Source organism: Symphalangus syndactylus, chromosome 9, assembly GCF_028878055.3.
Source record: "Symphalangus syndactylus isolate Jambi chromosome 9, NHGRI_mSymSyn1-v2.1_pri, whole genome shotgun sequence".
NCBI classification, from domain to species: Eukaryota; Metazoa; Chordata; class Mammalia; order Primates; family Hylobatidae; genus Symphalangus; species Symphalangus syndactylus.
The window spans coordinates 70,450,857-70,474,228 of NC_072431.2; the positions used below are offsets into that span (position 1 = coordinate 70,450,857).

At 51.1% G+C, this 23,372-nt stretch overlaps 1 protein-coding gene across 1 annotated transcript; it reads right to left on the reverse strand.

Annotated features, from left to right (window-relative positions):
* Positions 1–567: 567 nt before the first annotated feature.
* Positions 568–23,290, reverse strand: LOC129490690 (general transcription factor II-I repeat domain-containing protein 1-like). Its single transcript, XM_055294517.2, has 9 exons — positions 22,989–23,290; positions 17,966–18,003; positions 17,612–17,701; positions 12,355–12,402; positions 11,327–11,392; positions 10,038–10,221; positions 3,610–3,659; positions 3,337–3,438; positions 568–1,965 (listed from the first exon to the last, which is right to left on the reverse strand). The coding sequence occupies exons 1-9, from the start codon at positions 23,288–23,290 to the stop codon at positions 1,922–1,924; spliced, it is 924 nt and encodes a 307-aa protein (XP_055150492.2). The 3' UTR covers positions 568–1,921.
* Between the last annotated feature and the right edge of the window lie 82 nt (positions 23,291–23,372).

Consider the following 23,372-nt stretch of genomic DNA (forward strand, 5'->3'; position numbering starts at 1 on the left):
TTAGCCAGGATGGTCTTGATCTCCTGACCTCGTGATCCACCTGCCTCGGCCTCCTGAAGTGCTGGGATTACAGGCGTGAGCGACTGCGCCTGGCGGTCCAGGCTGGTCTTTTTTTTTTTTTTTTTTTTTTTTTTTGAGACAGAGTCTCGCTCTGTCGCCCAGGATAGAGTGCAGTGGCGCGATCTTGGCTCACTGCAAGCTCCGCCTCCCAGGTTCACGCCATTCTCCTGCCTCAGCCTCTCAGAGTAGCTGGGACTACAGGCGCCCGCCACCACGCCCGGCTAATTTTTTTGTATTTTTAGTAGAGATGGGGTTTCACCGTGGTCTCGATCTCCTGACCTCGTGATCCGCCTGCCTCGGCCTCCCAAAGTGCTGGGATTACAAGTGTGAGCCACCGCGCCCGGCCTCAGGCTGGTCTTAAACACTCAGGCTCAAGCAATCCTCCCACCTTGGCTTCCTAATGTGCTGGGATTACAGGCATGAGCCGCCGTGCCCCACCCCGCCAAAAAAGAAATTTATACTTAGTTTTTGCCTGCAGGTTCCTCTGTGTGTTAAAAAGGTTGAATGGGGAACCTGAAACGCCTCCCCCTGCTCTTGGAAGTGTAGGGCACTTCCCTTTCTCCACAGTGTCAGTAGAGGTTGGGTGGAGACTGAACTTCCAGCCCTGCCAGGTAAGCATGAATTGTTTGTTCCTGTCCTCTCCACCCTCTCTGTGGTATTGGTGGGGGCTGAGAGGGGAGCTTGGATTTCTGCCTCCACCCATGGTAATGAGGTCACAACTCACTTTCTCCACCAGTGTGTCGTTGGCTAAAGAATATTTAAATTAGATTGAGAGCCTCCTAACATAACACCCCAAACCTTCAAGACACAATAAAAAAAATCACTCACTATCTGGGGGCAGTGGCTCCTGCCTGTAATCCCAGCACCTTGGGAGGCCAAGGTAGGCCGATCACCTGAGGTCAGGAGTTCGTGACCAACATAGCTGAACCTCATCTCTACTAAAAATACAAAAATTAGCTGGGCGTGGTGTTGGATGCCTGTAATCCTAGCTACTCAGGAGGCTAAGGCAGGAGAATCACTTGAACCCAAGAGGTCGAGGTTGCAGTGAGTCGAGATCATGCCACTGCACTCCAGTCTGGGAGACAGAGTGAGACTCTGCCAAAGAAAAAGAAAAAAAGGCCGGGCACAATACCTCACACCTGTAATCCACTTTGGGAGGCTGAGGCGGGTGGATCACCTGAGGTCAGGAGTTCCAGACTAGCCTGGCCAACATGACGAAACCCCGTCTTTACTAAAAGTACAAAAATTAGCCAGGTGTGGTGGTGGGAGCCTGTAGTCCTAGCTACTCAGGAGGCTGAGGCAGGAGAATAGCTTGAACCCGGGAGGCAAAGGTTGCAGTGAACCGAGATCACACCACTGCACTCCAGCCTGGGCGACAAGAGCGAGATTGTGTCTCCAAAAAAGAAAAAAAAAATCACTTATCATATCTGAACCAAATGACACGTGTTGGAATTATCTGACAAAGATTTTTTAAAAAGGCATCATAAAAATTCACCAATAACTAAAGACAAACATGCTTGAAACAAATGAAAAACCCCAGCAAAACCAATGAAGACATGAAGCAAATGGAAATTTTTGAATTTAAAATGACAATAACTGAAAGTTTTAAAATTTCATATTAGAGGGCTGGGCGTGGTGGCTCATACCTGTAATCTCAGCACTTTGGGAGGCTGAGGTGAGTGGATCACCTGAGGTTGGGAGTTTGAGACCAGCCTGGCCAACATGGTGAAACCCTGTCTCTACTAAAAACACAAAAATTAGCCAGGCATGGTGGTGCATGCCTGTAATCCCAGCTACTTAGAAGGCTGAGGCACAAGAATTACTACTTGAACTGGGAAGTGGAGGTTGCAGTGAGCCAAGATCATGCCACTGCACTCCAGCCTAGGCAACAAAGCGACACTCCATCTGAAAACAAAAAAAAAAATTCATATTAGAATTGCAGTGATTGAAGAATGGATCTATTAACTGGGATATAGGTCAATAGAAATTCCCAATGTGAACAACAGAGCAAAAATTGAACTTTTAAAATGTAGGCTCAGGGACCTGTGGGATGGTTAAAAAAAAAACAGATCTATCATTGTCACTGGAGTCCCAGAAGGAGAGGAGAAAAATGCATATGGCTAAAAAATATTAAATAGCAACTGAAAATCTCCCCAAAATTTTCATGCCTGTAATCCCAGCAATTTGGGAGGCCGAGGCAGGAGGATCACCTGAGGGCAGGAGTTGGAGACCAGCCTGGTCAACATGGTGAAACCCCATCTCTACTAAAAAAATACAAAAATTAGCCAGTTGTGGTGGCATGCACCTGTAACTCAGCTACTCAGGAGGCTGAGGCAGGAGAATCACTTGAACCCAGGAGGCGGAGGTTGCAGTGGGCTGAGATTGCGCCATTGCATTCCAGCCTGGGCAACAAGAATAAAACTCCATCTCAAAACAAACAAAAAAGACAAGTGCTAGCATGTGCCAAAGGGATCCCAGACCACCATCTCTCTCTCTCTCTTTTTTTTTGAGACAGGGTCTTCTCTGTCGCCCAGGCTGGAGTGCAGTGGCACGATCTTGGCTCACTGCAACCTCCGCCTCCCAGGTTTAAGCAATTCTCCCGCCTCAGCCTCCTGAACAGCCGGGATCACAGGTGCATGCCACCTCACCCGACTAATTCTTGTATTTTGTAGGTAGACATGGGGTTTTGCCATGTTGGCCAGGCTGGTCTTAAGCTCCTGGCCTCAAGTGATCCACCTGCCTCGGCCTCCCAAAGTGCTGGGATTACAGGCGTGAGACACTGCACTCGGCCTCTGATTTCTTTCCTTAAAAATAGACATAGAGATGGGTTCTATGTTGCCCAGGCTGGTCTCGAACTCCTGGCCTCAAGCCATCCTCCCTCCTTGACCTCCCCAAATGCTGGGATTACAGGCGTGAGGTGCCGCACCTGGCTCCTATTCTGATTTCAAAGCACTAAGACCACAACTGATTGCTGAATAAGGAGTAGGCATGTCAGCTACCTTCCTGGAGGGGGGCAGGCAGGCTCCTGCGCCCTGTACCCTCCCACCCCCTAGGTCCCCCCACCATCCACCTGTAGGCACCCCCTCTCCCCTGGAGTCTCTAACACAGAACTGGCAGGGTACAGTCGGGCCTGGGTTGCCAACCTGGCTTGCTTGGTCCCTTAGGCCCTGAAATTGGGGGCCAGCTCCTCCCCACTTCCAGCCTGGCCCTCCAAACCCAAACCAGGTCAAGGTCCTGGTGCTGGGACAACAGACCTCCCCCTGAGCTCAACCTTACCTTGAAAGCCCTGTCTCTTCAGGCTCTCGCCCACCAGAGGGTCCCCAAAATCCCTCTCTGGGGGCAGGGCAGGGGGAGAGAAGCCAAGTGAGGAGGCAGTTCCTGGGACCCAAGATGGCATCATTAGGGGAAACCCAATGTGGGGGTGTGGGGAGAATGCCAGGGCCAGGATGGGAGCAGGACAGAGGCAGCAGGAGGAGGGGCTGGTGGCAGAGGCCCCTGGGGCCCTCCCTTGCCCACCCACACCATGGCCCACGACCCCGTGCTGGGTACCTTGACTGTTGACGATGGGCTCTTTGACTCCCTCGGTGAGCAGCCTGGGCCTGGAAAACACAAGCGGGGCTATCACAGAGGTCCCTCCAAGCATCTCTGGGACTGCCCAGCCCTCCTCTCTGGGCCTTGGTCTGCACATCCCTGCAATGGACCGTCCTGGCTCTGCACAGTTAGGCCTGGAGTCCCTGCCGCCCCACGTGTGGAATCTGGGGGGCTGCACTGGGCTTGAAGGATCCAGCCAGGAGTGAGACCCGCCCAGTCCTGAACAGGTCCGTCTGATATCTCACTCCTGCTCCAGGGACATTGCACGATTGTCACTGCCTGGGATTGGAGCAGGCGGCCTCAGGGGGTCTCCCGTGGAGCTGGTTTAAAGTGTAGAAACAAGGTCTGGTGCAGTAGCTCATGCCTGTAATCCCAGCACTTTGGGAGGCCGAGGAGGGCGGATCACTTGAGGTCAGGAGTCTGAGACCAGCCTGGCCAATATGGTGAAACTCGTCTCTACCAAAAATAAAAAAATTTGCTGGGTGTTGTGGCAGGCGCCCATAATCCCAGCTACTCGGGAGGCTGAGGCAGGGGGATCGCTTGAACCCGGGAGGCAGATGTTGCAGTTAGTCGAGATCGCACCACTGCACTCCGGCCTGGGCAACAAAGACTGTCTCAAAGAATAGAAAAAATAAAATAAAAAAATAACAAACCCACAAAAAACAAAAAAACAAGGCTCATGAGCACAAGGTGTCTCTGCACAAAACCATAAAAAATATCATTCATGAGGACTTGCTGTTGAATTGGCACCTAACCTCAAGCTGCCCGGGTGCCCCTGGTTTATGGTTTGAGGGAGTGGGCATTGAAAGCAAAAACAAAAACAAAAACAAGCCAGAATGAGACCCTGTCTCTAAGAATTTTTTAAAAATAAAATTCAAGGCCGGGCGCAGTGGCTCACACTTGTAATCCCAGCACTTTGGGAGGCCAAGGCGGGCGGATCACGAGGTCAGGAGATCGAGACCACGGTGAAACGCCGTCTCTACTAAAAAATACAAAAAATTAGCCGGGCGTGGTGGTGGGCGCCTGTAGTCCCAGCTACTTAGAGAGGCTGAGGCAGGAGAATGGCGTGAACCCGGGAGGCAGAGCTTGCAGTGAGCCGAGATTGCACCACTACACTCCAGCCTGGGCGACAGAGCGAGACTCCGTCTCAAAAAAATAAAATAAAATAAAAAATAAAATTCAAACTCTTTAAGCTGGCCCAAACTCATGTGATCTGGCCCCTGCTACCTTTTTCGTTTTCTTTTCTTTCTTTCTTTTTTTGAGACAGAGTTTTGCTCTTGTTGCCCAGGCTGGAGTGCAGTGGCACTATCTCAGCTCTCTGCAACCTCTGCCTCCCAGGTTCAAGCAATTCTCCTGCCTCAGTCTCCCGAGGAGCTGGGATTACAGATTACAGGCCCCCGACCCCGACCACCACACCTGGCTAATTTTTGTATTTTTTTTTCTGTTTCTTTTTTTTTAAATTATACTTTAAGTTCTAGGGTACATGTGCACAACGTGCAGGTTTGTTACATAGGTATACATGTGCCATGTTGGTGTGCTGCATCCATTAACTCATCATTGACATTAGGTATATCTCCCAATGCTATCCCTCCCCACTCCCCTCACCCCACGACAGTATTTTTAGAGACGGGTTTGCACCATGTTGGCCAGGCTGGTCTTGGACTTCCGACCTCAGGTGATCCACCCTCCTCGACCTCCCAAAGTGCTGAGATTACAGGCGTGAGCCACCACTCCTGACCTATTTTTCTTTTTTTTTAATAGAGATAGGGTCTCACTATGTTGCCTAGGCTGGTCTCAAACTCCTGAGCTCAAGCAATCCTCCCACCTCAGTCTCCTAAAGTGCTAGGACTACAGGCATGGGCCACCGTGCCTGGAACCCTGCTACCTCTTTGGCCTCAACCTCACCATCCTTCCCTCACTCACCCTGCACCAGCTACAAGGGCACCTTGCGAGCCTTCAAACACCCAAGCATGTTCTTGCCTCTGGGACTTTGCATGACTTTTTCTCTGTCCCTACAGTCTTTTTTCTCCCTTTGTCACCCAGGCTGGAGTGCAATGGCACGATCTCGGCTCACTGCAACCTCCACCTCCAGGGTTCAAGTGATTCTCCTGCCTCAGCCTCCTGAGTAGCTGGGATTACAGGCATGTGCCACCACACCTGGCTAATTTTTGTATTTTTAGTAGAGACATGGTTTCACCATGTTGGTCAGGCTGGTCTCAAACTCCTGACCTCGTGATCTGTCTGCCTCGGCCTCCCAAAGTGCTGGGATTACAGGCGTGAGCCACCGCACCTGGCCTGCTCCCACACTCTTTATGCACCTGGCTGGCCCTCTCACTTCACTGGGTCACTGCTCCAATGTCACCTCCTTTTCCAGGTTCCTCCTGTGCCTCTCTCCCCATTACTCTGAGTTATATCCTGTCACAGCAGTTATCTCTACCTGACATGATACTGTGATTTTGTCTGGGTGACATCGGCACCTCCAGGGCAACTTGGTAGCATTTACCGCTGGGCTGCAAGCCCAGGACCTGGCAGGCGCCCAGGATGGTTTTTTAGTTTGTCTCTTTGTGTTTTATTTATTTATATATATATTTTTATTTATTTTGAGAAGGAGTCTTGCTCTGTCACCTAGGCTGGAGTGCAGTAATGCGATCTCAGCTCACTGTGACCTCCACCTCCCAGGTTCAAGTGATTCTCGAGCCTCAGCCTCCCGAGGAGCTGGGACTACAGGTGAGCACCACCACGCCCAGCTAATTTTTGGTATTTTTAGTAGAGATGGGGTTTCACCATGTTGGCCAGGCTGGTTTCAAACTCTCGACCTCAAGTGATGCATCTGCCTTGGCCTCCCAAAGTGCTGGGATTACAGGCGTGAACCACCATGCCCGGCCTCTCTTTGTATTTTTAAAGGGATGAGGTCTTGCTCTGTCACCCAGGCTGGAGTGCAGTGATGCCATCATAGCTCACTGCAGCCTGGACCTTCTGTGCTTAAGCGATTCTTCTGCCTTCTGCCTCAGCCTCCCAAGTATCTGGGACTACTGGCACATACCACTGCACCTGGCTAAATTTTTAATTCTAAAAATCAAATAGAGACGGGGTCGCTATGTTGACCAGGCTGGTCTCAAACTCCTGGACTCAAGCGACCCTCCCGTTTTGTCCTCCCAAAGTGCTGGAATTACAGGTGTGAGAATTTTTTAAATTTTTTGTAGAGTTGGGGTCTCAATACAGTGCCCAGGCTGGTCTCAAAGTCCTGGGCTCAAGCGATCCTCCTTTCTGGGCCTCCCAAGGTGTTGGGATCATAGGCGTGAGCCATCACGCCTGGCCAGAATGTATTTACATTTTTTTTTTTTCAGACGGGGCCTTACTGTGTCACCCAGACTGGAGGGCAGTGGTGCGATCATGGCTCACTGCAGCCCCGACCTCCTGGCTCAAGCAGTCCTCCCACCTCAGCCTCCCAAGTAGCTGGGACTTCACGTGCACACCACCAAGCCTGGCTTTTTTTTTTTTTTTTTTGAGACGGAGTTTTGCTCTTGTTGCCCAGGCTGGAGTGCATTGGCATGATCTCGGCTCACTGCAACTTCTGCCTCCTGGGTTCAAGCAATTCTCCTGCCTCAGCTTCCCGAGTAGCTGGGATTACAGGCACCCACCACCACATCCAGCTAATTTTGTATTTTTTAGTAGAGATGGGGTTTCTCCATATTGGTCAGGCTGGTCTCGAACTCCCGACCTCAGGTGACCCGCCCACCTCGGCCTTTCAAAGTGCTGGGATTACAGGTATGAGCCACCGCGCCTGGCCTTAATTTTTGTATTTTTAGTAGTCCTGATCTCCAGTATCTGCCCACCTCAGCCTCCCAACGTGCTGGGATTACAGGCATGAGCCACTATGCCCAGCTCAATCTTCCTTTTATTTATTTTTTATTTATTTTATTTTTTTGGAGACGGAGTCTTGCTCTGTCACCCAGGCTGGAGTGCAGTGGCGCGATCTCGGCTCACTGCAAGCTCCGCCTCCCGGGTTCACGCCATTCTCCTGCCTCAGCCTCTCCGAGTAGCTGGGACTACAGATGCCCGCCACCACGCCCGGCTAATTTTTTGTATTTTTAGTAGAGACAGGGTTTCACCATGGTCTCGATCTCCTGACCTCGTGATCTGCCCGCCTCGGCCTCCCAAAGTGCTGGGATTACAGGCATGAGCCACTGTGCCCAGCTCAATCTTCCTTTTAATATGCCCAGACACACCAGGCATGTGGCTGCACTTCATCCTGGCCTGCTGAAGCCTTTGATTCTACTGCACGAATCATGACTCTTGCTCTCCAGCCCTTTTGCGTAGCGTTTTGTTATCTGCTCTTTGTGTGTCGTGGAGCAGCAGCCTCCCTCCTGGCATAGAGCGGGCCCTGCAGAAGAGCTCCCTGTCCCAGCGGATCTCCTCGCTACTTTATGCAAAAATGGTGCTGTGAGTCTCCCAGTTTGAGAACCATCTACTCCCCTGGAGGAACAAACCCTTAAGAGTCTCTTCTTTCTTGCTGCTTTCAACCAAACCAAGCCTAATTTTTTTTTTTTTTTTTGAGACAGAGTCTCACTCTATTGCCCAGGCTGGAGTGTAGTGGCACCATCTCTGCTCAAAGCAATCTCCACCTTCCGGGTTCAAGTGATTCTTCTGCCTCAGTCTCCTGATGACAGGGAGATTACAGCTGGGACTACAGGCACGAGCCACCACACCTGGCTAATTTGTGTATTTTTAGTAGAGATGGGATCTCACCATGTTGGCCAGGCTGGTCTCGAACTCCTGACCTCAAGTGATCTGCCCACCTTGGCCTCCCAAAGTGCTGGGATTACAGGCGTGAGCCATCGTGCCCAGCCATAAACCAAGCCTAAATGTATGCTATTACAGTAACACAGAAGTAACAAACACAAAATAGAAATATGATCCTCTCATTCCCTGTTTTGTTTTTTTATTTTTTTGAGGAGCGGTCTTGCTCTGTTACCCAGGCTGGAGTGCAATGGTGCAATCATAGCTCACTGGAGCCTCCAAACCCCTCCTGGGCTTAAGTGATCCTCCCACCTCAGCCTCCTGAGTAGCTGAGATTACAGGTATGCATCACCATGCCCAGCTAATTTAAAATTTTTTTGTAGAGATGGGGTCTCATTATGTTGCCCATGCTAGTCTTGAACTCCTGGCCTCAAGTGATCCTTCTGCTTCAGCCTCCTGAGTAGCTGAGACTACAGGCATGTGCTGCTACACTAGAGCTTAAAAAAATTTTTTTGTAGTGACGCAGTTTTGCTATGTTGCTGGTCTTGAACTCCTGGGCTCAAGCAACCCTCCCACCTCAGCTTCCCAAAGCACTGGGATTACAGGCATGAACCCCTGTTCCTGAAATCCCCCGACCACATTTTTACTCAATAACTGCCACCGCCTTCTCCAAAGGGACTTTTTATCCTAGCTGGGCACACAGGGTGTATCCATGGGTGCTGCCCCAGGACCTCACTGGCAAAAACACAACATGCTCAAGGATACAGAGCCTGGAGAAGCTGCTGCTGGACTTTCCCATCCTGGGACGATGGGGCACTGCCCCCAGCCCCCGGCCCAGGACACTAACACGCCAGCCTGGAGAACCCGTGAGCTGATGGGACGTTCCCATTCTGCATCTGGGCAAACTGAACACTGCTCTCCTGAGACTGCGAGAGGGGTCAGCTCGGTGGCTTTGGGTCTGGCAGGCCTGGGAAGCCTCATGTCTGCCAACTGCAGCCAAACCCATCTAACACCTTGCTGTCAAAGAAAAAAAAAGAGAGAGAGAAAAGAAAGGCCTGGTGCGGTGGCTCATGCCTATAATCCCAGCAATTTGGGAAGCTGAGGTGGCCGGATCACTTGAGGTCAGTAGTTCAAGACCAGCCTGGCCAACATGATGAAACCCAGTCTCTGCTAAAATTACAAAAATTAGCTGGGCGTGGTGGCGGGCACCTGTAGTCTCAGCTACTCGATAGGCTGAGTCAGGAGAATCGTTTAACCCAGGAGGCTGTGGTTGCAGTGAGCCAAGATCGCACCACTGCACTCCAGCCTGGGAGACAGAGTGAGACTCTGTCTAAAGGAAAAAAAGAAATAGTGGCCAGGTGCGGTGGCTCACGCCTGTAATCAGTTTGGGAGGCCCAGGCAGGAGATGGCTTGAGTCCAGGAGTTTGAGAACAGTCTAGGCAATGTAGCCAGACCCTATCTCTAAAAAAATAAAATCAATCAATCAATTAAACAAAAAATTAGCTGGGCATGGTGGCACATACCTGTGGTCCCAGCTATTCGGGTGGCTGAGGCACAAGAATCGCTTGATGGCGATTTGGTGCTGCTCCTGCCCTGGGTGCTGAGCAGGCCTGGTGCTGTCTCCCACGGACCTGGTCGGGTCTTACCTCTCGATGACAAACTGGATGCTGTTGCTGGCCTCCAGAATCTTCCGGAGCTTGGCGATCCCGAAGCAGTTGGGCCTGCGGAGGGAGATGCCTTCAGGCAACCCCACCACAAACAGTTCCTCCGGGTGCATCAGAAACTTGGAGTATGGCACCTTGATGGGCTCCGAGATGCCAATGGCCTTGGCTGCAGAGACATGGCTGCTGTAAGGCCACCCGGTGCCATGGAGCCAGGAGCCTCAACCCCTGTGTCTCGTGCCTGTGTAGGGGACAAAGCTGCCAGAGCCCTTTTGAGGGCCTGCCAGCCTTCCTGGGAGGTGGAAAGAGTGGCTCCCCAGCCTGCAGGAAAGGAACCTGGAGCTCAGAGGGGACATGACTTGTCTGAGGTCACAGAGCCACTGAACAGCAGAGCCAGGGGATAAGAACTCAACCCAGGGTTACCCCACGGCCCACACTGGGTCCATGCCCTCATGCCCAGGCAGCACAGAAGCCACCACTAATGGCTGCTGAGATTCGGCATTGCTTCCCCCTAAGTCCACTCGGCCTCACCCTTCCAGTAAGGCCCCCCGAGTGTTCCTCCCGCCACCATAAGCGACACCACACGCTGGTGTGGCCCAACACCACACCTTGGAATGAGCCCAATCTCTGCCACTGAGTAGTGTGGGGCCTTGGATGAGTCACATCCCTTTATGAGGCCTCAGTTCTCCTCATCTGTAAAGTGGGTCTTAGGACATGGGGATTTTGTGAGATGGGATACAAGAACACAGGGGCTGGACACAGTGGCTCATGCCTATCATCCCTGCACTTTGGGAGGCCGAGGTGGGTGGATCGCTTGAGGTCAGGGGTTCAAGACCAGCCTGGCCAACACAGTGAAGCCCTGTCTCTATTAAACATACAAAAATTAGCCGGGCGTGGTGGCGGGCACCTGTAATCCCAGCTACTCGAGAGGGTGAGGCAGGATAATCGCTTGAACCTTCGAGGCAGAGGTTGCAGTGAGAAGACATTGTGCCACTGCACTCCAGCCTGGGTGACAGAGTGAGACTCAGTCTCAAAAAAAAAAAAATGTGGGGAAGCACCTAGCCTCATGCCCGGCACACCACTAAGGTTATCTTATCTTATTCCTTTTTTTTTTTTAAGGAGGGTCCCAGCTCCTCCCTCCCCTCCCTCCCTTGTCCCTGCCCAGAGAGCAGCTGGGATGGGAGTTGGCAAGGGGATGGGTCCAAAGCCCTTCTGCAAACAGGGCCACTGGAGGGGGCTGGGATGCCCCCAACCCTGTCCCACTTCTTGCTCACCATATCGTGTGTTGAAGAGCAGCTCCACCTGCTTCCACAGGGGTCGGATCACGTCACCTTGACTGTCTGGAAGGCAAAAGGCAGTCTGTTGAGGCTCGTTGGTGGCAGCTTCTCGGCTGATGTTCCTGCTCTGCTGGTACCAAGATTGGCCCTGTGGTGGGATCTTGGAATAGGGGAAGGCTGGGACGGTGGCGGTGGCGGTGGGTAACTTATTTCCTCAGAAATGGCACACACAGACAGGTCCACAATTCCTGTGAGCCAGACAGGGCTCACATTCCTGTTTGTGAAATCAAATCTAGGGCACCACCAGCCTGAATGAAGATTTGGAAGGTTCTGTGGACTAGGAGTGACCATGGGTCTTTCTAGGTATGTGACTGAGGTATAGTATGTGACTGAGAACTACTGGGTACACACTAAGCCTGCCAATTGAGCACACCGCCACCAGGTGGCAGTAGAACTGTGTTAAGACTTCATGGTTCCCCCTGCCAGGCTGGGTTTGGGGAAGTGACAATTCTTTCCTTTGACACTCATTCATTCCATTCCAGGATACTCCAGAGGTGAAACAGACCCACCCTCATGCTGGCCTCCCTCTCTCTCTGTCCTACTTCCATTCTCAGCAGGGAGGGAATTCTCAGGTTCCTGAGAATGGGCGTGTCTGCTGGACACAAAGCCAATTTTGTGCTATCAGGCCTCTATTCTACTTGTTCAGATAGAGGAGGCTCAGTTCCCAGTCTTAAAACCTTTGTGGAAAGCAGCAGGGTATGTAATAAAAACAAAGCCTTGTAATTTCCCTTAGCAGTGGGAACTGCTTGCAGCTCTGACCAGGTACCTCCTGGTTCTAGAAGACATGTCCTTAAATCTCCTCCCACCTCAGGCAGCCCACAGGACTCCCACCCCCAAACCACGGTGCTGGAGAGAGATGGGATGGAGAGAAGGAAGAGACCCAGAGGCCAAGGGTAGGTGGAGGGCAGGGGAGGAGACATGGGGTGGTGGTGGGCATAAAATGTAGGGGGTAGACAGTGCCTCACCCTCGGCTGGCCTCTCCTCAGGCCATGGGTCCTTACTCAGGCCTTTGTCTAAAAGAGAACAGAGGATGTCGGGAAGCCATGTTCATCATCTCCTAAGCCTTGCACTGCTGACGTCAGACCAGATAGCTGGGGAATGGAGGGCCAGGGTGCCCCAACTCTGAAGCATGGCACCCACTCCAATGGGATCAGGGATCCCGATTCCATACAGGTGCCCACCCTGGCCTTCACACAGAAGCAGGCTGAGATCATTTTGCATGTACCTCCCAAGCTAGTCTGTTGTGGACACCAAGGACACGTGGACACGTGGGAACAAGACAAAGTCCTCGGCCAGGCACGGTGGCTCATGCTTGTCATCCCAGCACTTTGGGAGTCCAAGGTGGGTGGATCACTTGAGGCCAGGAGTTCGAGACCAGCCTGGCCAACATGGGGAAACCCCATGTCTACTAAAAATATAAATTGGCCGGGTGTGGTGGTGAGTACCTGTAATCCCAGCTACTCGGGAGGCCGAAACAGGACAATCTTATGAACCTGGGAGGTGGAGGTTGCAGTGAGGTCATGCCACTGCAGTCCAGCCTGGGCAACAGGGTGAGATGCCATCTCAAAAAAAAAAAAAAAATCCAGGTGAGAACACGGGACAATTTGTTTAAAATAGTCATCACATGAGTTAGCACATAGAGAAAAACATACAAAGGGTAGATACTAGGAATACTAGTGGTTGCCTTAGGAGGATGTGATTGGAGCTTTTTCCTTCATGTGTTACATAGTTTTCTGTTTTGTTTCAAGAGACAGGGTCTTGCTCTGTTGCCCAGGCTGGAGTGCAGTGGTGCAATCGCAGCCCACTGCAGCCTCAACCTCTTGGGCTCAAGAGATTCTCACACCTCAGCCTCCTGAATAGCTGGGACTACAGGTATGTACCACCACATCCAGTTAATTGTTTTATTTTTTGTAGAGATGAGGTCTTGCTTTGCTGCCCAGGCTGGTTGTAAACTCCAGCGATCAAGCGATCCACCCACCTCAGTCTCCTCAGTAGCTGGAACTAGAGGCGTGCACCACCATGGTTGGCTACTTTTTAAAATTTTTTGTAGAGAAAGGGTTTCGCCATGTTGCCCAAGCTGGTCTCGAACTCCTGGGCTCAAGCGATCCTCCCACGTTGGCCTCCCAAAGTGCTAGGATTACAGACATGAGCCACTGCACCCGCTCCATGTGTTACACAGTTCTCCATCATTTAACTGTTTCATATCATACATGTGTAAACAGAAAAAGCACACACATGCAAAATCCTCTAATCCACGGTGGTTCTGGACATCCCAGAATTTTCTTTTTTGTTGTTGTTTTATTCTTTTTGAGACAGAGCCTCGCTCTGTCACCCAGGCTGGAGTGCAGTCTCACCTCACTGCTACCTCTGCCTCCTGGGTTCAAGTGATTCTCCTGCCTCAGTGCCCTGAGTAGCTGGGATTACAGGCATGCACCACCATCAGAATTTTCTTTTTCTTTTTTCTAGATGGAGTTTCGCTCTTGTCACTCAGGCTGGAGTGCAATGGTGCGATCTTGGCTCACTGCAACCTCCGCCTCCTGGGTTCAAGTGATTCTCCTACCTCAGCCTCCCAAATAGCTGGGAATACAGGTGCGCACCACCATGCCAGGCTAATTTTGTATTTTTAGTAGAGATGGGGTTTTGCCATGTTGGCCAGGCTGGTCTTGAACTCCTGACCTCAGGTGATCCACCCACCTCGGCCTCCCAAAGTGCTGGGATTACAGGCATGAGCTACCACGCCTGGCCAGAATTTTCTTAATTCATCAGGTTTGACTGGGATGCCTGGGAAGGAGCTCTGCATGGGAAACATGTTCCAGCCGAAGGCTGTGTGACCTTGGGGAGGTGGCTGAGCCTGGCTTAGCCTGTGGTCTTCTCTGTGAAACAAACAGCAATGGTGCTGTGCTCATCTAAGGCCCACAGCCCCTGCAGTGCCACCCAGCCTCTGGCTGTGAGTGCTGCGCGGAGGCTTCCCCAGTGTTTTCTTTTTTTTTTTTGAGACAGAGTCTTGCTCTGTCGCCCAGGCTGGAGTGCAGTGGCGCAATCTCGGCTCACTGCAAGCTCCGCCTCCCGGGTTCACGCCATTCTGCTGCCTCAGCCTCTCCGAGTAGCTGGGACTACAGGCGCCCGCCACCACGCCCGGCTGTTTTTGTATTTTTAGTAGAGATGGGGTTTCACCGTGGTCTCGATCTCCTGACCTCGTGATCCACCCGCCTCGGCCTCCCAAAGTGCTGGGATTACAAGCGTGAGCCACCGCGCCCGGCCTCCCCAGTGTTTTCTAACGCCACTGCGAAACCTAGCTGGGTGCCATGTCAATTCCTTGGCTGCCACGCCATGCTGTCATCTCAGCCTGAGCTTGGCATCAACCAAACTCTCTGGATAGCTACACCACAGACTGCTGTCAAGTCTAGCCATGCCCAGCATGTGCTAGACAAAGCATAGTTTTTTTCTTCATTACCAAAGTATTAGAAGTGCATCATAACTGATTTAGAGAATAAAAAACGCAAATCATATTGCCTCACACTGCTACTGTTTTGCTCTACCCTCGTTTCTCCCCAGTGATTACGTCTGCGACACAGTTGTTAAGCAAAGCACAATCAATTTTTCTTTTTCTTAGTGTTACATCCTAAGCATCCTTCCTTGTTGTCTATTTTTGTTTGTTTCTTTCTTTCTTTGTTTTTGAGATAGAGTTTCACTCTGTTGACCTGGCTGGAGTGCAGTGGCGTGATCTCGGCTGCAAACTCTGCCTCCCAAGGTTCAAGAGGTTTTCCTGTCTCAGCGTCCCAAGTAGCTGGGACTGCAGGTGCCTGCCACCACGCCCAGCTAATGTTTTTGGTCTTTTTAGCAGAGATGGGGTTTCAATAGGTTGGCCAGGCTGATCTTGAACTGCTGGCCTCAGGTGCTCTGCCTGCCTCGGCCTCCCAAAGTGCTGGGATTACGCAGTCTTCAGTCTTCATGCCCAGCCTATTTTTGTTTTTTTGAGATGGTGTCTTGCTGTGGCTCCCAGACTGGAGTGCAGTGGCACCATCATAGCCCACTGCAGGCTCCAACTCCTGGGCTCAATGGATCCTCCTGCCTCAGCCTCCTGAGTAGATGTGACTAAACATAGGTCCCACCGTGCCTGTCTAATTTTTATCTATCTATGTATCTATCTGTTTATGTATTTATTATTTATTTATTTTGAGGCATAGTTTCCCTCTGTCGTCCAGGCTAGAGTGCAATGGCAAAACCCTGGCTCACTGCAACCTGTGTCTCCTGGGTTCAAGTGATTCTCCTACCTCAGCCTCCTGAGTAGCTGGGATTACAGACAGGTGCCACCACGCCCAGCTAGTTGTGTTTTTAGTAGAGATGCGGTTTCAACACGCTGGCCAGGCTGGTTTTCAACTCCTGACCTCAAGTGATCTGCCCACCTCAGCCTCCCAAAGTGGTGAATTACAGGTGTGAGCCAATGCGTCTGACCTATTTATTTATTTTAAGACAAGGTCTTGCTCAGTGGCACCATCAGGGCTCCCCACAGCCTCATCCTCCTGGGCTCAATCAATGCTCCCATCTCAGCCCCCCAAGTAGCTGGGACTACAGACACGCACCATCATGCCCAACTAATTTTTGTACCTTTTGTAGAGATAGGGTTTCACCATGTTGCCCAGGCTAGCCTCAAGCTCCTGGGCTGAAGCGATCCTCCTGCTTTGGCCTCCCAAAGTGTTGAGATTATAGGTGTGAGCCACTGCATCAGCCAATTAAAAAAATTTCTTCAGTAGAGATGGAGTCTTGCTATGTTGCCGTCTGGTCTCGAACTCCTGGCCTCAAGCAGTCCCCTCGCCTTGGCCTCCCAAAGTGCTAGAATTACAAGTGTGAGCCACCTTGCCCTGCTTATTTTACTTATTTGCTTACTGCTTATCTCTCCACACGAGGATGTGTACCCCAGGAGGTAGGGACATCTGTTTGGTCCACTGCTTTTTCCCCAGCCCCTTACACAGGACCGAGTACACAGTAGGTGCTCAATAAATATTTGTTGAGGCAGGGCGCCGTGGCTCACGCCTGTGATCCTAGCACTTTGGGAGGCTGAGGCAGGAGGATCATTAGAGGTCAGGAGTTCGAGACCTGCCTGGCCATCATGGTGAAACCCCGGGTCTACTAAAAATACAAAAAAATTAGCCAGGCGTGGTGGCAGGCACCTGTAATCCCAGCTACTCAGGAGGTTGAGGCAGGAGAACTGCTTGAACCCGGGAGGCGGAGGTTGCAGTGAGCTGAGATTGTGCCACTGCACTCCAGCCTGGGTGACAGAGTGAGGCTTCATGTCAAAAAATTTAAGAGATGGGTCTCTCTATGTTGCCCAGGCTGATCTTGAACTCCTGGCCTCAAATAATCCCCTCACCTTGGCTTCCCAAAGTGCTAGGATTACATGCATGAGCCACCTTAGCCTGCCTGTTTTACTTATTTGCTTACTATCCATCTATCTCTTCACATGAGGATGTGATCTCCAGGAGATGGGGACTTCTGCTTGGTTCACTGCTTTGTCTCCAGCCCCTTACATGGGACAATAGATGCTCAATAAATAGTTGTTGGATAAATGGACAAATTAATCCCAACAGATGGCTCCTGGGAAGGATGCTGGGCCTTGTTATAAATGTAGCCTATGGTCGTGCGTGGTGGCTCACGCCTGCAATCCCAGCACTTTGGGAGGCTGAGGCAGGTGGATCACCTGAGGTCCGAAGGTTGAGACCAGCCTGAACAACATGGCAAAAGCCTGTCTATACGAAAACTAAAAAATTAGCCAGGCATGGTGGCGTGTGCCAGTAATCCCAGCTACTCAGGAGGCTGAGGCAGGAGAATTGCTTGAACCAGGGAGGCACAGGTTATGGTGAGCCAAGATCGCACCACTGCACTCCAACCTGGGCAACAAGAGTGAAACTCTGTCTCAAAATGTATATATATATATAAAATAATGTATATATATATAAAAATAATATATATATATATATATATATATATATGGAAACACACAAAGATAAAGGGAAATGCCCAAGGTCTCTAAATAAATAAATAGAGCCTACTTGAGTTTCCAAAAGGAACCCAGCCTTGGATTGGGGTCAGGCATATATTAGGTTTCTTCTACTAGAGGCGGTCAACACCAAGAAAAGCCTGGGGCCTGCCTGGCCCACCCCTTTTCCTTTGCTCCCTGGGGAGATGAGTCCCAGGCACCACCATCCCAGCTCCATTTCTTACCTGTCAGCATCTCCATCCCACAGTCAGAATCCTCCGATGGCAGATGCCCAGCCATTGAGTCTGTCATTTCCTCAGAGGTTGGTGAGGGGTCTGAAGACAAAACTCCAAATGACACAGGTGTCTTCTGCCTGTCATACTCCCATCACTGTCCCTCAGGGACCACCCAGCCCAGTCTCCCCACAGACAAGGGTCCTTTTCTTTCCCTTTTTTTTTCATTCGAGATGGAATCTCACTCTATTGCTCAGAGGAGGCTCATTAGCACTCCAGTCTCATAGGCTGAGTTGAGCTCCTCCCCAAGGCTGGTGGTTGCCCTCCCGGCCCACGACACACACAGCAGGCCCTGTTCCTTCTCACATGGCCTGCAGTCTTCACACATGCTGCCCTTGTCTGACCTGTGAAGGGAAGCAGGAAATGACACCTGTCAGCCAAGTCCAGGGCCACCCTGCCCCCAGCCTTGCCCCTCCAGGCAGTCAGGGCCCACCGCGGCCGCCACTGCAGAAGGCATCCCTGTCCCCATCAACCCCTGGCCCTCCAGGATGGTGCTCCCCACCTCCACCAGGGAGAGAGATTCCCCGTGCCTTGTCTCCAGGGACCACAATCTCCAGGGGTGGCCGAGCCAGGCACCTGCTCACTGTCCTCGGGTGAACCATCTGGGGATCCCCCTTCCTCACCATCTGGGAGCTCTGGGCTCCTGGGCTTGGCACAGTAGGGGTTTGATCACTGCTTGTGGGGGACTGAGACGTGCAGGGCCTGGAAAATGTTAAGAATCTGGGGAGGGGGCTGGGAATGAAGGTGGCAGGAACCCCGCGACGGATGATTTGGTTAATTCCCGCCCTCCCAGGGAACTGCAGGGAGAGGCCTGATATGATGTGGGGATTCTGGGATAAATGGCCCACTCCTGTCCCTAAGAGGTCAGAACATGCTTGGGGAGTGTTGGTGGATGGTAGCCAAGCTGACTGCTGGGGGCAGGGTGTGGTGGGCACTCGGGACAGGCATCGAACCTGGTGTTGGTATGTATTTACGCAGGTAGGTGTATGTGTGTGTATATATATATATATATATATATATACATTCATGTTTTTTTTTTTTGTGGCACAATCTTGGCTCAGTGCAACCTCTGCTCCAGGGTTCAGGCGATTCTCCTGCCTCAACCTCCCGAGTGGCTGAGACTGCAGGCATGTGCCACCATACCCGGCTAATTATTTTTGTATTTTTACTAGAGACAGGGTTTCGCCATGTTGGCCAGGTTGGTTTCGAACTCCTGGCCTCAGGTGATCTGCCTGCCTCAGCCTCCCAAAGTGCTGGGATTATAGGCGTGAGCCATCGTGCCCGGCCACATGTTTGTATTTTTGAGACAAGGTCTTACTCTGTTGTCCAGGCTGGAGTGCGGTGGTGCAATCATAGCTCACTGCAGCCTTGACCTCCCAGGCTCAAGCAATCCTCCCACCTCACCCTCCCAAGTAGCTGGGACCAAAGGTACCAGCCACCATGCCCAGCTAACTTTTTATGTTTTGTAGGGACAAGGGTCTCACTATGTTGCCTAGGCTGGTCTCAAACTCCAGGGTTTGACCGGGCGCGGTGGCTCACGCTTGTAATCCCAGCACTTTGGGAGGCCGAGTCGGGCGGATCACGAGGTCAGGAGATCGAGACCACGGTGAAACCCCGTCTCTACTAAAAATAGAAAAAATTAGCCGGGCGTGGTGGCAGGCGCCTGTGGTCCCAGCTACTTGGAGAGGCTGAGGCAGGAGAATGGCGTGAACCTGGGAGGTGGAGCTTGCAGCGAGCCGAGATCGCGCCACTGCACTCCAGCTTGGGTGAGAGAGCGAGACCCGTCTCAAAAAAAAAAAAAAAAAAAAAAAAACTCCAGGGGTCAAGAAATCCACCCACCTCAGTCTCCCAAAGTGCTGGGATTATAGGAATGAGCCATCAAGCCTGGCCTGGTGTGGGCGTGTATTTATTTTGAGACAGAGTCTCACTCTGTCACCCACCCAGGCTGGAGTGCAGTGGCACAATCTCAGCTCACTGCAACCTCTGCCTCTCGGGTTCAAGCTATTCTCTGGCCTCAGCCTCCCGAGTAGCTGGGATTACAGGTGCCTGCCACCACGCCCAGCTAATTTTTTGTATTTTTAGTAGAGACGGGGTTTCACCATGTTGGTCAGGCTGGTCTCAAACTCCTGAACTCAGGTGATCCACCCACCTCAGACTCCCAAAGGGCTGGGATTACAGGTATAAGCCACTGCGCCTGGCCTTTATTTTCATTTAATGAGAACCTCAGCCAGGCGCAGTGGCTCAGCCCTGTTATCCCAGCTCTTTGGGAGGCCAAGGCAGGAGGATCACTTGAGGCCAGGAGTTCAAGACCAACCTGAACAACATAGTGAGACTTCGGGCTCTGTTAAAAAAAAAAAAAATAGAGACGACCTCATTGAAGGCATATAGGAAATAAAACTAAGATATATTTTGGCTTTGTAAATCAGTGTTTTCACATACTGAATCGGCTAAACCTGGGAGGTGGAGGTTGGAGTGAAGTCATGCTACTGCACTCCAGCTTGAGCAACAGGGTGAGATTCCGTCTCAAAAAAACAAACAAAAAAAATCCAGGTGAGAACACGGAATAATTTGTTTAAAATAGTCATCACGAGTTAGCACCTAGAAAAAAACATACAAAGGGTAGATACTAGGAATACTAGTGGTTGCCTGAGGAAGATGTGATTGGAGCTTTCCTTCATGTGTTACATAGTTTTTGGTATGTTTTGTTTTAAGAGACAGGGTCTTGCTCTGTTGCCCAGTTCAGTGGCGCAATCACAGCCCACTGCAGCCTCAACTTCTTGGGCTCAAGCGATTCTCCCGAGTAGCTGGGACAACAGGTATGTACCACTACATCCAGTTAATTGTTTTATTTTTTGTAGAGATGGAATCTTGCTATGCTGCCCAGGCTGGTTGTAAACTCCTGGGATCAAGTAATCCACCTGCCTCAGTCTCCTCAGTAGCTGGAACTAGAGGCGTGCACCACCATGGCTGGCTACTTTTTAAAATTTTTTGTAGAGAAAGAGTTTCGCCATGTTGCCCAAGCTGGTCTGGAACTCCTAGGCTCAAGTGATCCTCCCACATTGGCCTCCCAAAGTGCTAAGATTACAGACATGAGCCACTGCACCCGCTCCATGTGTTACACAGTTCTCTATCATTTAACTGTTTCATATCATACATGTGTAAACAGAAAAAGCACACACATGCAAAATCCTCTAATGTTTGCATTTTCTATAGAGATGGAGTCTCACTGTGTTGCCCAGGCTGATCTTAAACTGCTGAACTCAAGCGATCTGCCACCTCGGCCTCCCAAAGTGTTGGGATTATAGGTATGCGACACTGTGCCTGGCCCTAAGTATTTATTTTAAGCCATTAGGTCTGGAGTAATTTGTTACATAGCAGCAGATAAATAATACACATATTTTCTATAGTGATCACATTTATAATTTAAATTGAATTTAAAAGGCTGGGAGCAGTGGCTCATGCCTGTAATCCTAGCACTTTAGGAGCTGTGTCATTTTTGGAAAGGTACTTGAACTCTCTGTGCCTTAGAATCTATTTTCTAAAATGTGGGCGGGGCACAGTGGCTCATGCCTGTAATCCCAGCACTTTGGGAGGCCAAGCCAGGTGGATCATCTGAGGTCAGGAGTTCAAGACCAGCCTGGTCAACAAAGTGAAACCTGGTCTCTATTAAAAACACAAAAATTAGCCGGGTATGGTAGTGGGTACCTGTAATCCCAGCTACTGGGGAGGCTGAGGTTGGAGAATTGCTTGAACCCAGGAGGCAGAGGTTGCAGTGAGCTGTGATCACGCCACTGCACTCCAGCCTGGATGACAGAGCAAGAATCTGTCTCAAAAACAAACAAAAAAAAGTGGATAGCAGCATCTACCTCAAAGAATTGTTGTGGGATCAACAGTGCAGAGAATCTAGCGACTATAAAAGAAAAAAAAGTATCAGGACCCTCTATAAATTTATCATGCCAAGAGGGAAGTTACACCCTGACCGAGTCACATAGCATGTTTGTAACTTCTGCTTCTTAAATTGTAATTTATTCCTTCCTTATTATTTTCATTCTGCAAATGACTATGAGAGACCAGAGACTAGTCCTCCTCTCCTTACAATCACTTATCTTTGTTACAGATTAACCGCCTCCTTTATTGTTCTGTACCTAACTCACACCAGATGGCACAAAAGACCCCATGACTTACATCTTCAGTGTAGAAGGTTAAATACACCTTTCCCGGAAAAAAGACCACCTCGTCTGGGTGCAGTTGCTCATGCCTATAATCCCAGTACTTTGGAAGGCCGAGGTGAGCAGACTGCTTATGCCCAGGAATTTGAGACTGGCCTGGGCAATGTGGTGAAACCCTGTCTCTACAAAAAATACAAAAATTAGTCAGGTGTGTTGGTGCATGCCTGTAGTCTCAGCTACTAGGGATGCCCAGGTGGGAGGATCGCTTGAGCCAGGGAGGCTGAGGATGTAATGAGTTACGATTGCACCACTGCACTCCAGCCTGGGTGACAGAGTGAAAGAAAGACCACCTGGACCAATCAGATTGTTTTAACTATGTATTAAGCCTTAAACGGAGAGATGCTGAAATTCTGCTAAGCTTCCCTAAACTTTGTCTATGCAAGTGATCCCAAACTTCTAAGCCTTGGAACACTGTCTTCCACTCTTGGGTATCTGTGCTTTCCAGGTGGCCCTCCTTAAACTCTGTGCATGAATAAACTCCCTTTAGATTCTGACCCTTTTGATTATTTGAGGTTGACACACTGTGCAATATATCAGAATGCTTTTTTTTTTTTTTTTTTTTTTTTTTTTAGACAGAGTCTCGCTCTGTCGCCCAGGCTGGAGTGCAGTGGCGCGATCTCGCCTCACTGCAACCTCCGCCTCCCGGGTTCAAGCAATTCTCTGCCTCTGCCTCAGCCTCCCGAGTAGCTGGTATTACAGGTGCCCGCCACCACGCCCGGCTAATTTTTGTATTTTTGGTAGAGACGGGGTTTCACCATGCTGGCCAGGATGGTCTTGAATTCCTGACCTCGTGATCCACCCGCCTCGGCCTCCCAAAGTGCTGGGATTACAGGCGTGAACCACTGCGCCCGGCCCGATCGCTTATATTTTAAAAAAGATGTTTTCTTCATTTCCTAGCCCTTTTTACCCCCGCTACAAAGTTCCAAAAGCTTTAATGTTGTTGCAACGGCCATCAGATGTCAAGATGGGGGGTTCAGCTCCCTAATGCGGGGCAGCCTCAGAGGGGGCCGAGCCTGCCCAGGATGAGCGGCGCCGGGCGGCGGGGGACGCTGCGGGGTCCCCGGGACCTGGCTGGAGGAGGTGTTGGGGGGCGCACGTACGCAGGCTCAGGTGAGGCGAGTGTGCGGCAACCGCTGCAGCCGGAGCTAGCGGGCTTGCAGTGGCCATTGAGGAGCTTTTCCCCGACTTCTGTTTGTGCCCGCCAGGCGACAACCACTTGGTGTGCAGCGCCTGCTCGCTCAGCGTCAGGACCTTGCTGCACCCTATGCTGCAGGCTGGGAAGTCGCGCCGGTAGTAGCAACACAGGCAGTGGTAAAGCTCCTCCTTGTAGCTTACTGGTGTTGGCGGCCGGGTCGGAGCCTGCGGACACTGACCGGCCGGCTATAGCCACGCGTCTGCGCATGCGCGCTCCTGGAGGACCCAGCAGCCGCTCCTCGAGTTCCGATTGGTTCCACGTAAAGGGCGGGTCTCCGACGTCACTGGGG

Excerpts from the sequence above, each read along its gene's own strand:
- LOC129490690 (XM_055294517.2), bottom strand. The coding sequence starts at position 23,290 with ATGCGCAGACGCGTGGCTATAGCCGGCCGGTCAGTGTCCGCAGGCTCC. Across the intron at positions 10,222-11,326 it reads GCTCTTCAACACACGATATG|CCAAGGCCATTGGCATCTCG; the intron begins GTGAGCAAGAAG and ends ATGTCTCTGCAG. Across the intron at positions 3,439-3,609 it reads GCCCATCGTCAACAGTCAAG|GAACTGCCTCCTCACTTGGC; the intron begins GTACCCAGCACG and ends CTTGGGTCCCAG.